General features: G+C 47.3%; 1 protein-coding gene across 1 annotated transcript in view; it reads left to right on the top strand.

Annotated features, from left to right (window-relative positions):
* LOC122395813 overlaps positions 1-9,171 on the top strand; it is a 141,221-nt gene extending 132,050 nt beyond the window's left edge. Inside the window, exons 8-10 of the mRNA XM_043393690.1 lie at positions 5,288-6,085; positions 6,760-7,005; positions 9,072-9,171. Of these exons, the coding sequence (XP_043249625.1) occupies positions 5,288-6,085; positions 6,760-7,005; positions 9,072-9,163 (1,136 nt within the window). The 3' untranslated portion in view covers positions 9,164-9,171. The remainder of the gene's footprint in view (positions 1-5,287; positions 6,086-6,759; positions 7,006-9,071) is intronic.
* The last annotated feature ends 7,810 nt before the right edge of the window (positions 9,172-16,981 follow it).

Genomic DNA, 16,981 nt, shown 5'->3' on the forward strand with positions numbered 1-16,981 from the left:
TGTGTGAAATTTTTCAGCGAAAAAAAAAATTTCAAATCGTTCTAAAAAAATTATTTTTAGCTAGAGGGGTTACTTACAATCATTTTTGGTGAATATACATACCCCCGAAATCCTACGCAGTTTCGAGAAAAAAATTCCTTACCGAAAATAGAATGTCTGACCATACCGTTGATCGATTCCACTGAAATTTCATAAAAATTTTCAAATCATTCTAAAAAAATTATTTTTAGCTAGGGGGGTTCATTACAGTAATTTTTGGTGAATATACATACCCCCGAAATCCTACCCACTTTCGAGAAAAAAATTCGTGTAGGTGTGAATTTTTCAGCGAAAAAAAAAATTTCAAATCCTTCTAAAAAAATTAGTTTTAGCTAGAGGGGTTACTTACAATCATTTTTGGTGAATATACATACCCCCGAAATCCTACACACTTTCGAGAAAAAAATTCTTTACTGCAAATTTACATACGAGTGTGTCCACTCGTATACCTCGTCTGTGTTTCAACTATCGAATTACACGTTTTTGGAACATTTAGTTGGTTGTAAAAAATTAAGAATCGCTGCAGAGGGATTGCAAATACTCGCGAGAGACTTCCGGAGGCTGGAACAGGAGGTTCGAGAATTATAATATTAAAGGCGATTCGTTTGCAGGGAAATATTGTCCATTATCGCGAGGCGCAACAATCCATTAACTCGGAAAATAAGAGCGGATGACAAAGCTTTTCTTTCATCGGGGAGCGGAATTACCGGGCGGGTGCCCCGTCGTAGTTGCTCGAAGAAAATAGGGGAAAAAAGGGAGGCGGAAGGAACGGCGGTAGGGAAAAAACGAAAGGGAAACGTGGTGGAAAGATGCGAAAGAATAAAGAAGTTCGAAGTCGAAGGTGGCCGGGGGGGCTGAGCGAAAATATTGGTCGCATTCGTTGGAGCGAAATCAAAGAGGAGAAAAATCAATCCCTGGGTGTCCTCGGTGGGAAGTTAATGCGAATTAAAATCCAATTCCAGCCGACGGGGGAGAGAGAAACCATTTCCAAACGTTGCGTCTTCGTGGCCGGGGAAAACAGGAAGTTCGTAGGGGCGAGAATCAACGGGGGCGCGAGGGGGGGTGTGTCGGTCGGGCGAGGGAATTTACGCGGAGCAAAGGAAAATGTTTTCCGCGACGGGGATAAATATTTAATAAACGCCCCGCGCATTCGCCTGCCATCAAATATTTTCCTCGGTGTCCCATAAATATTTTTACACGCCTTTATTCCGCGAAGAGTGTTCCACGGATTCGCGCGAACACATTCTCCGGCCACTACCGTTCCCCGGAACCTACGCGAATCGAAATTCCTTATCTCTACTTGTTCATCTATTATACAACCAATGCACAAGATTGCATTCAATTTTTTATTCTGTTATTTAAAAGTCACATGTTATTTACAGGTATTTGTTCATCTCTCAAGAGTTTTAAATTTCTTTGCTAGAAGTACTACGAGTTAACGAAGGCAACCCTTAATTTTTTCGAACGAAAATCGAGAGGGTTAACTGCCCCTCGAAACGGTCAGTGCTCGACTCGCGACGAGGGGTAGGATATCCTTCGGGAGGTCGTCGTTGTTTCCCCTTCGGGGAACCGTCGTCCCTATTTCGTCGAGGGCGGTACACGTTCCCCGCCCCCCCCCCCTCTCTCGCTGCCAAAAGTTATTTCCGCTGGAAATTTATCGCTCTGCCGAGAATCGAGGCGTCATTTCCGGGCGAACGAAACAAAGAAAGCTTCGACCCCCGGACTCGCGCGAAAGATAATTGGCGTGCCATTCTATCGTGTCCTTTTTCGCTCGCAGCGTCCCGCCCCACCACGGGGTAAACCACCCCCGCAGTGATTTCTTCCCGGAAGAAACGAACGGAGCGCGAGCTGACGATTGTTAAATGTACCTACGCCACGACTGATTTATTCCCTCGGGCATTCGAAGGAGAGGAACCTGGATATTTATCGTTCCTTTCCGGTGGCTCGGTAAATAATGCGTTTGCTCTTTAACGCGATTTATTTGGACCGCCGCGAAGGTGTTCTATAACGTATTGTGATATTCTGCAGCGTCACGTTTTCTTCGCCCGGGGTATCCTATTATTTTTTAAATCCTTTTGCCTGGAAGGTCCGTCGACCTCGAGATCGTCAACCACCCGGGTTATTTCCTATCTATTATATTTACTAGTCAGTTTATTTTTTTCCTCGTCGACGTTAAATCGCGGCTAGGTTTCTCGTGGCGGGGAAAAAAATTTCATTCCGCGTTTTCCGACGGTCTGGAGGGGGTCATCGTGGCAAAAAGTGTCCCGATGGGTACCCAATATCGCGTAATTAAATTTCGCGACGAAGGGAAAGGAACAAACGTGGATCGAGCGATGTACAACGCCGAAAGTGGAAAATTTTCGCGATCGATTAGACCCCGCCGCGGTCGGCCATTTCGTTCTCGCGTAACAAAGAAGTCGTACGGGGAGGGGCACGGGGGTGATGGGGCCGATTGATTAATTAAAAAGTTCGAAGTGCCGTGTCGAGGAGCCGTGCTTGATCCGCGGATAGCGCATAGCGTGCCTCTTTCTGTTTCCTTTCGCCCCCTTCAAAATGGCATCGACACGCGATTCGCGCCAAGCGACCGTCAATTCGATATAATTGTCCCGGCAACTTTTGATTCGCCGAGGGAACGACCCACGAACTCGTAATTCGACGTTACCGCGCGTTTCTATACTCATATTTATTTGCACGCCAAACGGTCGCAAAATCGAAACGACGGTGTTACGATTACGAACTCGGGGGGCGGGGGGCGAAATTAGAAATCAAACGGAGGGTTACTTGTAATTTGCATGCTAAACGGAAAGAAACTGCCAATTCCGCGTTCTAGGAATAAAAATGTAATTTTCATAACTTCTCTCGAGGCGGAAAGAATTTGTTTCTATATCGCAACATGGATACTTGTTCGAACGACGAAAGGAATATTTAAATTTGATCGCACAAATATTATCGCCGTCGTGGCTTCGTTTGAACAAGCGCGAAGCAAGAAAGCAATTACGAATAAGTCTCGGTTACGTTAAGTAAAATATTTTACGTCGCGGGCGTAACAAAGCTCGGTGAAATTGGACGAAAAGTATAAAGTTGGGGCAGGGGGGGACCGCTCGTCGAACTCCCTGCTACTTTGCCATTGAAATCCGCAATACATTGTCAAAAGTTTCGCCCGTCGAACGTAATTAACGATCGTCGAAGTTCACGATTTGTTCTCTCGATCGAAACATAAAGAGGGAGCGAGAGAATCGCCGGGCTCTCCTTCGAAGGGTGGACGCCTGGATCTCGCCCTTAGACCGTCGTCCCTTTGGCCAGGACGTTTGTATCGGGAATCGCCTAACGAGTCGGAAAAATCGAGTCTCCTTTGCCCGGACTCGCCTTTGGTCCGACGCAATACATGTTTAATTAACCATAAAAATAACGAGATTTTTCTGGTCAGCCCTCTCGGAATCAATTTTTCCTCGACGGACAAAGACCTTACGACGACCAGGAACAAATGGCGATGCCACGGGATTTGTAAATGCTAAAATTTGATCGTTAGACTGTGTTGATGAGGTCGGGATACGAAATAATAAACTCCGACGCACTTGACGAATAAATTAGAAATTTATTAAATCAAATATATGGTATACAGAAACGATACAATAATGTAATCGATGATCATTTGGACAGTGCCTGAGAACATTCGTCCCTCTTTCTACCAGACTGATCCAAATGTGTCTGATCCAGATGCTCTCATCTTCCCAAAAGCCACGTCTATTTCCGTTTTCTACCCCTTCGTAAACCCTGTTCTTAGACTCGTTAACGACACGTATGCTAATCCCGATGTAACTGGCTGTTATCGAGTAAACATCTCGCGAGGAGAATCCAGAAAATCTGCAGACGGAAAGTCACCCCGAAGCTTTCGAAAAATCGATGCTGCCCGTCGAACAATGCTGGGGAGGCTCTGGGGGGAAAGTTTAGCGAGTATTCTGTCACGTCCGTGGTGTTTGTTTAGCATCCTGGATTCTTGCCTAGCTGCAGCCGCCTCATTAAGCCCGAAAATAATACCGCGGTCCCGAGACAACGAGAAAGGAAGACGGAAAACCCGGGGATATTCTGTCGCGAAGCATCGGGAAGATAGGCGAGAGTCGCCGGTAGAAAGGGGTTGTCGCTAAGCAGAGGGAAAGAGGAACTGGCCCGAGGGTGCGACGTCAGATTTGTCTCGTTAGAGTTCGCATTGTGCCTGCCTATGGCCGATTTACGCTCTCTCGTTATAGTAGCTCGACTTCCCTCCTCGTTCCTCCCGCGTACCCTTGGACCCCCCTTTCTTTATCCATCTCGGTATCTAACGAGCATCCATTAAAGCCACAACGCGATCGACCCCCCTGTACACTGTACTTTGCACCGCCCAAAAAACCGTTAGAAAATTGAGGAACTCCACCCCATCGATTCCACAAGCTGATCTTAGGTCTCTCGTATCTTCGAACGTGCTCGAGAAAAGTTGACTCTGAAGCAGAGGGTTGCAATTACTGCTTCGCATTCTCTTCCCTCGGTTCCCCAAGATATTTCGCATGCTAATCGACGATCGAAGTTGGACGAAAAGCCGTGAATTTCTTGGACGTTGAACCGATTCTCCGTCGAGGCGATCGATCTCCGGGCAAGAAGGCGTCGTTAGTTAAGATCGATAGACACCGTCGAAAGTTTCTTGTTGATTCCACTTGGTGTACTTAGAGCAGGTAATTTGTAATTCAGCTGATCTCCGGTTGAGATGTCTCTTGGTAACTTCGCGAGTATCTGTGTTTGAGGAGTCCCCGGACCGGGGAGTTTATATGTACATAGATCGTTTATCGAGGCGTTGGCTTCCTGAAATACGGAAATAGACTTTAATCAATTCAGAAGGTGGCCCCTGTGTCTGGGTAAGTTATTCCTCGCTCGATACACGAACACCTGTTCCGGGGCTGAAACCGTCTTTTTCTGCTGTTCGCGCAACACGACGTTCCAGAATAAAACTGGAGGGTTCTACTATCTTAAAATTTTCAGAAATTAAAGGATCGGAGGTGGGTGAAAAATCGATTGACTCGTAAGTTCCTACTTATTATTAAAAACAGACTTCCACCACTTTTGGGGAAACCCGTTGGATGGAAATATGGTGGAAGTCGGCACGTACGCAGGTCCGAGCGCAAATAAACGATATTCTAATCGGGGGGGGATTCCCATTGGCCCCGACAGCGCGAATTTCCCCGGGTATCTCACCGTGGCGATTTTCTTGAAATTTCAGCGAGCTCCCCGGAGCCACGTACGTGCCCGTACTTGGGCAAATTTACGGTGACCGGGGTGAACCGGAACCAGCGGAACATCCGCGAGAGCCGGCGGAACCAGCACCAGGAGGGCGTCAGACGGGACAGGGAAAAAGTACGGCACGCCCAGGAACGGACGCAGGAGGATCGACGGGGCCGGAAGCTCGACTTCGAGGCGGACAAACGACGGGCGAACAACGAGTACCTCGTCCACGAGCGGATGGGACGGCGCGCCAGGTCGAATCGCAACAACAGGGGCCATCACAGCCTGGAGGAGGCGTCCTCGAAGCGGTCGCTGGACATCGAGGACCTTCTTCGAGACCGTTCGTGGTCGAGATCCGGCGTGAGGAAGGCCCACGACGTCGAGAAACGATCGACGAAGAGCGACAGGTCGAGAAGAAGTCCGAAGATGGAGGACTTCCGGGTGGACGCGGACGATTTCGCGCGCATCAGGCAGTTCTGGACGTCCGACTTCGACGACCCGGACGGCTCGAGCATCCTCGAGGTGCAGGAGGATTATTTCGGAGATTATCCGGACAGCTCCGACCTGCCGAAGAAGAGGTCGGGCAGGTATTACCGGAAGATGATGTACGAGGATCTGTCGAGGACGAGGAGGGACGTCGAGGAGCTCGATTCCGGGGACGATTCCTCCGAGAGAAGGGAAAAGAGGGAGGAGGACATCTCCAGGTGCAGCTCGGAGGTCACCACCATAACCATAGGATGCTCCACCGCGGACAGGATGGAGTTTCAAACCGATTGCGTCGACGACAACGCGATAGGTGAGTAATATTTGTCGTTCGAAATTTATTGTTCCGTGAGAACGTCCTCTTGGGTGTAGCAAAGCCTCGGTTTGGGGATTGTTAATTCTTAGAAGGAGAGTTCTCGAGTCCTGAATTGAATAATACCCGGTTACATTCAACTTTTAGAAAAAAAATATATTCGAAGGTCTGTCAAAAATAACTTTAATAACTTTAATGTTAAATATCTCAAAAACTATAAGTTGTCTGCGCCCAAAACTGGGTACCATTGTGGGTACCTATTTCCTTTGACGTTTTAATTCGAGAATAAAATTGTTTTAATTCCATAATGAAAAGTCCAATAGCGTCGAGAGAAAATTCGCGATACCAGTAGCTAATAGGGATGCAAAGGCTCGCGGAAAAATTGGATACGTTTCGAGGCATCGTTTCGCCGGGTCGGAATTATGAAGGGCGGAGAGTGACGAGAAGCGTCGATAATTAAAATCGCATTAACGATAGAGATGGTATAGATCCGGTTCGTCGTTAGCGGAAGGGCTTTTATTTCGTCGTGGGGCCCCCCTTGGAAGGTTGTCAAAGTTTATTTAGAGGATAATGGCACTCGAGGGGTAACGACCGGCTCGAGAATGCCTCCCACCATTATCCCGGTTCGTTCCCGTGTCGAGACGGTAAGGACCCGGTGCCTTTCTGTTTCGCAGCTTACTCCTGCCACGGTAGATGGTTCGACGCCGAGGGCACCCAATTCGTGATCGCCACCCAACTGGCGCCCGGTACAACTTGGACGGGCGAGAGCAACAGACCCCAGCCCTACAGGAACAGCCGAAGATTGTGCTTCATGTACAAAGAGAGCGGCGGAGTTGTCAGTTTGACTGCCAGCGAGGTGGCTTGCCAAAGAGGAATACCTCCGCCCCCGCCGATGTTGGCCTTCAATGCTACCAGTACCGGTGAGTACCGCACCCCCGCCCCCTCCCCCTCCCCCCCCCCTTGCCTTTGCTTCGACCACTTCGCTCTCGAGTATCCTTAAGGTCTCGACTGCCGCGACGAGGACGCGTCTCCGCTCGCGAGAACCTAACGGTTTTGTTCCGCAACTGCTGCGAACGTTCCGTCGTTCGAGCACTTTGTCTCGAGATTTCGGCCCCCGACCCCACCCCGCCCCCTCGTTCCTAACGGGAGCCCATTGTCGAAGGAATTAGACAGCTTTCAGCCACTCGCCGCCTCCTCGATTCCTCGTGCTTTTTCTACTCCCCCCCACGACCTCGTCCATTAGGCTTACGGAGTACCATTTATTTTTTCCGTTGCTCCGTTCGCGGGCGACGTTAATTCCGTCATCTTTTTTCCCCCCCGAAAAATATTGGAACGCGTCCCTTCGCGTCGGAATATTTTTCATATATTAATAATCTCCGTTGCGGCGAGTTTATTCGACCGGATCGCCCGTGGGCGTCTTTGTCGACGGACGCAAAGTACGTCTGAAACAGCTTCCGGGTAGATTATTTGCAATTTCGTCGGTGGAAAAATACGCTCGACTCCGGTTTGTACCTCGAATTCGTTTGATGTTATCAAACTATATACAGTACTTTTCTCCGGGTGCTTCAATCTGAAGCGTCCTCGGGACCTTAACTGTTATCTTGTCACTCCAGTGAAGATCCTTCAGTTTTGTTTCTCCCCGCCGCCGTCGGTACTCCAGACCCGTTCGTTTGCCGCGGCGTTCCCGCTGTGGATTTCGTGTCCCTTATTGAAGGAGTTGATTCGCGAAGCGTGATTAAACTCCGAACGCGGGCGCGTTCAATACAAGCAAATAACTTGCCGGTTATTTACCAGCGGGGTTTTGATAAACACGGAAATTTTCAATTTCGATAAGCTGTAACATCAAACGTATCGATTCGCACGGCGCGATTCTCCTGGCGGATATGCATGTTCGTTTCCTGGTAAAAAAAAAAAAAAAAATCCGCTCGTTCCGTCGTTTCGTCAATATTTGGCTATTTTTTAGATTCCATCCAATGTTTTTCACTTTCCTCGTGTCGCAATTACTTCGAGCGCCGATATTGCCCGGCGTTTTTTCGAGAAGGATCCTTTCATCGAGACGAAATTTTCATTTCGTGTTTCAATGGCGCCGCGAGAAACGTAAGTCGTAACGGTTCGACTCACCTGTCGCGGGGGTAGAAACTTATTACGTCCCGTCGAGGGGGTGGGGTGAAAGAGCGTCGTCGGATTTTCCGAGAGACGTTCAATGCAGTTTGACAGAACGACAGACTGCAGTGTCCAATCAAAAGCCTGGCGTCAGCAATTGTCATCCAACGCGTCAGTTGAATTCGCGTCGCAAGCGGTGCGCGACAGCTATGCATAATCTACTGCGACACATAGGCGACTTCTCCTGACAAATGTACCGTGACAATTCGTTGATAAATGTCGAATTAAATGTTGCTGCTGGGTGGAACTCGTTGGCGCGATCAAACGCCAACGATCGGCCGTTGCGTCGGAAATTAGTGCTCGCGGGCGAAGGATCCGGGGGTAGAATCGTGCAAGATATTTTTAAATATCATAGAAATGGAATTATTTCGAAGGGACGTGCTTGGGACGACGCTCTCGAACGCTAATCTGTTGTTTCCTGACGTTTCGCTTTTAATGCGGACTTAACAGGCGACTTTCGACTTAAAGCAACAAATCCTCCCTTTGTTTGCTGGAAAGTTTGAACCGGCTCGCGATGTGTACTCTTAATTACAGAATGAACGAGTAAGACGAGGATGAAAGTAATTAAAGGAACAGCGTTGTTCCCGGACCTCTTGCGAAACAATAGTAATTTCTTCTTTCCCTGGTGGCTCGGAGGCCAGTTTTCAAACGGGGAGTTTCAGGATGCAAAATCGTCCGTAATAATAATTCTTGAACCTATCCTTTCTGCAGCAAATTTATACTCCGTTCGATATTGTAACATTAAAAGGATTAATTACCAAATATCAGGTGGAGTGCAGTTTCTGTGACCGTCTAAGAGAGACTTGTGTTTTTCTTTTTGCAGGTCAATGCATGGAAGAGAACGGGGCGTCCGTCGCTCGATCGACGTACCTGATGATCGTCAGCCTGATGGCGATCGTCGCGATATACAGGTGATTCTAATCGAACGGACGACGATCTCACGACCGTTAAAATCGACGTTTGTAACATGCGTTATCGGACACACCGTGTGAGTGACGGAAGACCGAGAGGGGTTGGTACACGTGTATAAAAAAAAATATATATATATATATATATTATATATATAATCGCCTTCGTCGCGAGTCACCGAAGAAGATCGGTCGAGCGTCCGGGCCAATGGCAAAGAAGACAGGAGGAGGAACAAGGAACAATCGATTCTCTCTGGCTTGGAACTCTCTTGCGTCCTCTCCTGTTAGCCTCTCGTGCTCGTACGATCCGCCCGGGACGAGAAAAAAAGGGGAAAGAGCCGAATAAGTAAACGAGAACAGCGTGAAATCGTGTCTCGAGGAGGACGGAGGCGAGGGGCACCGACCCTCCGATTCGATTCGTCGAGGACGAGTACTGGAGTCGTTTGTAATAAAGGGACGGAGGGAGGCAAAACGCTGATTTCTTTCGTACGGGAGAAGAAAATCAGGGAGGATCGAGGAGGAACCGGATCCGATCGAGCCGGACGTTTTCCGCGGAGAGAAACACGAGAGGGTGGTAGTCGCGTCGAAAACTCGAAGTTCGTTCCTTCGACGATCTGGGGGGGGGGCGGAGAGGGGGGGGGGAAGAAAGGGAACCGTGTTTGTTCCTGGAGCACAAGGGGAGGCTGGCGGAGTCTCGAGCGGCGAATTCCCCCTGGCCAGTAGGTTTTTTACCGATGTAGCTCGTAGGCACTAGCTAATTAAAAGGTCGGCCGACGCCGACGGACGACGCACGCTGCGCGAGTTCTCACGGTTTAGGACCATATCGCGGGAGCTGGATCGTACGGAGGACGATCGATCGGATTCGCGCTGAACGTGTTGCGCACCGGGGGAATCGATTCGCCCGAACCCACGCCACCCCCACTCCCTTCCTCCCCCGAGACCCCTGAGATTACAGACGAATGCAACACCTCGTTTATAGCCAGTAAGACGATCGACCTGACGACGGTCGTTATCTTTTAAGCATAGAAACTACATAGAGAATAGCTTTAATAAGAGACGCGAGGTGGAGCTGTTTACTCGGCAAATACTTTTCACGACCCCCTCTGTTTTCCACCGAACCTGATCGAGCGTGCCGTGTATATTGTAAGTTACAATTATATTGCTATTTCAGAGAGTGTGTGATAGTGCGTGAGATCGAAGAGCGAAAGAAGGGTACGCTCGTCTCGAAACCTCGAGGACCGCCATCGACGTTTTTAACGGTGTTCGTCGAACGAGACCGTTAACGCGTTGACTGTCCCTGGGAATACGACTCGGAGACGACGAGATTTTCATAGCAATAAATAGTCTAGTGTCTGTTTTAAGCACAGGCGTAAATCGCCGTTACGACGCGGCGGGTCGTGGTCGCCCAGCGCGTGGACGCCTGGCGGTGGCGTCCCGCAACCACCGAAATGGCGCGAAACGGAAGAGAAAATAGAGAAACGAGGTTGTGAACTTAACGCATCGTTGACCCGAGGGAATTTTTTAAAGACTCGATACCGAAGTATGGTTTAAATTGTTGCAAATAAATGTCGAAGCAATACACGCTCGTAAATTACCTGAGGCGTACCCGTTATCAGTGATAAACGGAACCAGGAAACGACGAGTCGAAATAAATAGTCGTGCATCAAATTGACAAATTGTGTAACAGGAAAAATATTTGAAAAACAAATGTCTCGAGTTTTCCGTGTTCTTAAACCGTGAAAAAAGGTAATCGAATCGCTTTCGTTGATTTGCGACGCGCTGGCCCATTTTCTGCGATTGGGAATTGTCGGTAGAATGGTTTTGTTTGAAAAGATTGTTAAATTTTCGTGCGGCGTGCGTTTGTTCTCTATTCGTCGGACTTTCTGAAAATCGCCGCGACCCGCATATATTCGTGCAGCATGCGGGCCCGTGCGGACAGTCAAACGCGTTAACTATTCGAATCGGCTAAATATTCAAAAGTTTAATCCTACGAAAACAACGATGGCTTTTGCAACGGCCGTTTCGACAACAGGTTTTCTGTCGAACCCGTCGAGCCCCGCGGCGAGATTCAGTTACCGCGCGAGATATTAGCGGACGTATTAAAGGTTGATTGCGCTGTAGCTGTTATGTAATGGCCACAAAGGGCTATCAGCCGCGTTGTAGCTGAACGTACCCCGCCATAGCTATTATATAATAGCTGTAATAGCCTCTGGCTGTATTAATAACCGACCGGAACGCGAGGGAAAAAAAAAAAAAATACACGTTTCAAAGCTTCCGGTTGCCTGCGTTATTTTTCTATCGTACAATAAAAAAAAAGAAAAGACAGCATCCACGATGTTTCGAGAGCCGGATGAACGATCGATGGCCGCGGATTTATTAAAAATACACGAAAATCCTTTGCCGAGTAAAACGTTCGTTCCCGTGGAGGAGAGTGATCGTGATGGGTGAGAGATTGAATCGACACCGACGGTGTGTGTATAGCGGAAGTGTGTCAAAGTATTTAAGGTGGTAATTCTCAACGCAATACAATCTACCGTGTAGTAGGATTATTCGTCGGGGAGTTATGGGAGAAGATGCACGGGGAAGGAATCAGAGCCCCAGCGCACTTACGTTTTCGCCCCTTCGATTATCAGAGAAATCGGTTAAATAAAAAGTTTCTTCAAATACTTGCAATATCTCAGATTTAAATTTCCACTGTGATCGATAAGTTCTCCGATCCTGGTTTTTTTGAGTAAAAACTTTCTGGCGATCTCGTAGCGTTAAGAAAGAGGGGAATGAAGGGAGAAAAATCGGTGGTCGAATGGCCGGACGTGTAAAGTGTAAAATTGTAACTGTGATGGGCTGTCCGTGCCGTTCGCGCCGAGTGAAATTCGGTTCCTCTCCGGCTCGCGGCTCTGATTCCTCCTCGCCCACGGTGTCTTGGTTGTTTTCCGTTCTCCTTTTGGTTCTCGAGCGTCGACGGGGTCCCGCGAGAAGATTCCCGCCGGGACGATTGTTCCCAGGATCGCCGGGGGTCGAAGCTGGGTTAGGCGAGAGACAAATTGGCCACTTGTTCGGACCAAGAGACAAGAGGGACCGCGGGAATATTTTATTAAAGAGCCGGGAACGAGGAGGGGGGAGACTGACCGCGGCGGCGACCAATCAAAACGAGATTCCCTGCAACGAGCGTGGCCAGGAGCAGGATGTCGCGAGATTTACGGGACACCCTGTCTCGCTTCGACCTCGCGAGACACGTTGCACAGAGTGCTTAAGACGGGGCACATGAATCACAAACTTGCTTCCGTCGATGGGTAAAAATGTTTCGAGAGACACGAGGGTCAACTTGTTCATTTTAACTCTGCTCGTACCAATTGGAAAATAAAAATGGACGATATTTATAACTTCAGTCAGATTCGTTTCTAAATTGTATTTAAAAATTATTTACGAAACCAAAACCTTCATTTTAAACTACGTAACTTAAAACTTGCCGTAGTACTTACTTTCGTAACTTAGCTAAAATTTAAGATTTCAACTTGAGAATTGTTTTAGAACCTTCCTGTCTCTTTCAAGTTCCAACCTAGGGTTTTCTTGGAAGATTTTGATTTATCGACGAGATCGAACGAGTTGTTGAGACGTCTCTGCCTGTGTACGGAGGTCCGTTGGAAAGTAAATCTTTGAATGGCGTAGGAATCGGTTTCTCGGGACCCCGGGGCGCTTACGTTAACGTAAGCAATAAGCAATAAACTCACGCAATGGCTCAACCGTGTACACGAAAGATGTTGCGTTTCAAGAGAGGATCTATACCGGAAGGAGGATCGCGAACGTTGTACCCAGAGATGTTCTATTATATATTGGTTAGGCCAATCGGATTGTTCGCGGGAGCGAGTGCGACGAGGGGAGAAAAGAAAATGGAGGGACGAGCGGACACGGACCGATCGATCGCGAGGGTAGGACGCTACGATATTATTGTAACTAATACAGAGTCTATATTATATTATTGTACAAGCATCTTTGTAATAATTAACCCGTACCGAGTGACGAGAGAAACGCGATGGGGGAAGGACGAGCAACGGAGGACGATGAGAGGAACAAACACGAGACAAACAACACACACAAAACATACCGAGTTTAAGGGGGAGAAAAAAAATAACCAATCGCTATTTTACCATTTTTGCAATCGCGGTCAACGTAGTTTTTACGCTTTCAAGGAACGCCTTTGATCCTCGAAAAGTAATCCAATCATCCGGGTATCACTCTTTCGTTGGTGGTCGTGTTTGATTTTTGGAAACATTTCAAGTAAAAGTGGTAGACTCCCGACATATTTAAGGCTTTGTTTTTCAACTATATTTGGTTTCCTTCTCGTTTAATTGCGACGGGGTAAAACCGTGCTTTTTTCCGTCAGAAAATGTTGGAAACGCGACGGATCAAAGGCACCCCTTGGAGGCGTTCATTTAATCGAGCGAAAGACGCTCCTTTTCAGGGTTCTTGGAAGAGGACCGATCGACTTTCGTTAAGCTTCACGGACGAGTATCGTCGAACGAGTCGTTTGCCCGTTTCGATTGCGCCGGAAATTGACGTTTTCGTTTTCTCAGCCCCCCCAACCCCCCTCCTCCCTTGGGACGGAGTGTAGAACACTTAGCGGTTAGGACTTAAACGATTAGCACGTTAGATGCCGTACTGTACCTAAGAGAATGCAGCGTATTTAGCGTAACCTTAAAGCGACACTTAGCGGTTAAGGATTCTCTAGCTTCGTAGGGGTAATAAGCTCATTGTGACAGCAATCAGATGCCCCGCGGTCGAATCGCGGACAACCCTCTTGGACCCCCGAGACCATTTTCTCTTTCATCGACAGTCCTTTTTATCCGTCGTGGAGCTCTCGAGGCGCGATCAAGAGCGGAGCGTGCGCGGAGGGGCAGCGCGGAAGGGCAGAGAAGCGAGATTAAACAGAGGATTTCCATTTTTCTCGGTCCGACAAAGCGTTGCCCAAATTCTCCCGTTTAAACAGCCCGCGAATTACGGGACAGCTGGACCGTCTGCTTCTGTTCCACGGATATATTTGAACTACGGCTATCGTGCTGGAAGTCAAACACCACCTACGGAGTCCAAATATCGGCGGGACTCGAGTCGAAGCCGTGAAAGTTCCGTTGTCGTCGCGGATTAACGATTCAACGCGATCTTCGTCGAGTTCTGGTCAAATATTTCTAAAAAAAATTCTATTTCAAGGTTGGAAATTACTCTCTCTACCCCTCGTCTCGTTGGTGTTTTAAAAATTCGACTGGCACCCTCTGTATTTCGTTGCTCTTTTTGCTCGTATCGCACGGTGTCGATATCAGTGAAATTGGCTTTTAAAATATTGTTGATTTAACTGAAATAATTGTGTACCTACGGTCCACGGTACCGCGGAGCAAAGTGTAATTTGAGCCCGTGGGTTAAAATAAGTTTTGACGCGGACGGGTTACGCGATCGGTCGCCCGCATCGAACTTTGGTAAAATAAATGCGATAGCTACGGCATATTTTAATGGTACGACCCGGTCGACAGGGTATTTACAAACCGGTGCCATGATCCAAAAGGCGAATCTACCTTGCAGAGTCCATTTTCCCCATATAAAACTTACCTTCTCTCGCTTGTTAACAGGGCCCTTCTGTCGAGAGGAAAATTTCAAAAAGCACACAATATGTCTCTCGAGTACTTTCGTACATTCACCCCTATTCTGGCTGGTCTGCATACGTTCGAAAACACCTTGTGTAATCCAGTTTCTTTCTAAATAACGAGCAATAGAGGACGCGGAACAGCCTCGACGCGTAATGGACCGGTCAGGTTCCCGAAATTAGGGAACATTGTGCCCGGTCGTAACAAGTAAATTTGTTGTCGTTGTCCATTAGGAGAAAATGACAAAAGCCGTGGATTCGTGGGAAGGAACAATCGCCGCGGGAAGAGTATCGATGATCGAAACGTTCGAGAGAGTCGGGGACCGGTCGCGGGTCGTCTCGACGCCCGGTATTCTATTATTTTCGATTTGCCCGACGCAAACAACGCCGAGGGATTTGATAATTATCAGAGCATCCCCAAACATCGTTACTGACCGACCGCCTACGCTCGCGCCAGCCGGCCTCTCGTCAAACATTATGCGCTCCGCTTAATGAGATTGATGCAATCGGCCTACGCATTTAATCCAGTTAATTTACATTGGGCCCTAATATCGCACGCGAATATTCCGCTAATGCAGTCGGTAATGAGAAACAGAAAATTGCTTGCACAACCAACCCCCCTGCCCCCCCCCCTCCGTCCCGACGTTTCCCGGACCCGCACCCCTCGGTCCAATTTCAACTTGACGCGTTTTCTCGGTATTTTCGGTTTATTCGGAATCATTGCCCACCCCAATTGGAATTTTCATCGGGCGTCGGGAATTAATTTAACTTGCCAACAGCGAGGAAACGCAGATCGAAGGGAACAATCCGGACATTGCATCGGGATATCTTTTTCCCCCCCGCGAATCGTCGGTCGATCGAAATTCGCGAAACTTTAATTGGTAGTTTAACACCAAACCTACCTGGTACTTCATGTGCACCCATTCCTACCATGACCGGTCAAATGTCTTTCTTTTTCTCTTTTACGAGGCAACGCACTTCTAATTTTTGCATTGTGCAATCTCTTTTCTGTAGAAACTCTTTTATGTCGCATATTTTTTTTTAAAGCATTGATTTCTGCATAAAACACCCTGCATAGAAATTTAAATTCATTTTCGATTGAATAAACAATTTATGATCCAGTTTTATCGTACACGAGTCAATAGGAATTGTTGAAACATTTTTAGGTGTATAGCGTCAAAGTAAATTTCAAAATAAACATAGAAGATAGTAAAAATTATAGTAGCTGGTATAGTCAGTGGATAGAGGATGAAATGCCCTTTAAAATGAGCGTTTGTGCGAGTCGATAGCTTTATTAGTTCCGGAGATATAGCGATTTCAGTTTTGAGTCGCTGCGGAGGCTAGTTTCGAAGATACGTCGCGAGTCAATGAACTTACTACGGCCTTGTCAAGGTCGTTGACCGCACGTGATCGTAGTAAATAGTAAACGTGACGTCACTCAGTCACTCGGTCAGTGGGTCAACGTGCGACAAGGAGGTCCGACGCGTTAGACGAAGACAGAGACAGTCGAATTAAAAAAATTACCTTTTACATAAATTACGATATCTCGAAAACGGAAAGTCCGATCGTCAAAAACAAAAAACCATTTTAAAGGGGAGGCTTTGCCGCTCCTAACAACTCCTCAAAAATTAATATAGCTCCAATAGTTTCGGAACTGCACGCATCCAAAGTTTTATGATTTTTAAGGCCTTTTCTAAGGCGTCGTACGAGATCGCGGTCGAATTAAAAAATTACCTTTTACATAAATTACGATATCTCGAAAACGGTAAGTCCGATCGACAAAAACCAAAAGCCATTTTAAAGGGGAGGCTTTACCGCTGCCAACAGTGGTTCAATTATTAATAAATCACTAATAGTTTTAGAACTACACGTGTCTAAACTTTTATGATTTTTAATACGCATTGTTAGACTCCTATTTCCTATTGTGTGTTAGAAATTGTAAACGAAATTTCAGAAACGGCCACTTGACCGGTCATGGTAGGTTTGGTGTTAGCACAAAGGTTAATTTAACCCTTACGCGGACTCTCGATCTCAACCGAATTATTTTACTTAATTTTGATTTTTACAAAATTGGTAAATGGAGAATTTACTAGTTTATTATTAGTTTAAACCTGCGGAGGACTCCAATAATCCACTTAAAGTCAGTTCGCTTGCAGTATCGAGTATCAAAGTGACCATTCAGACATTTCTAATAAC

Source organism: Colletes gigas, unplaced genomic scaffold (genome assembly GCF_013123115.1).
Source record: "Colletes gigas isolate AHSC1104 unplaced genomic scaffold, ASM1312311v1 Colletes_gigas_Sc00006, whole genome shotgun sequence".
Classification (NCBI taxonomy): Eukaryota; Metazoa; Arthropoda; class Insecta; order Hymenoptera; family Colletidae; genus Colletes; species Colletes gigas.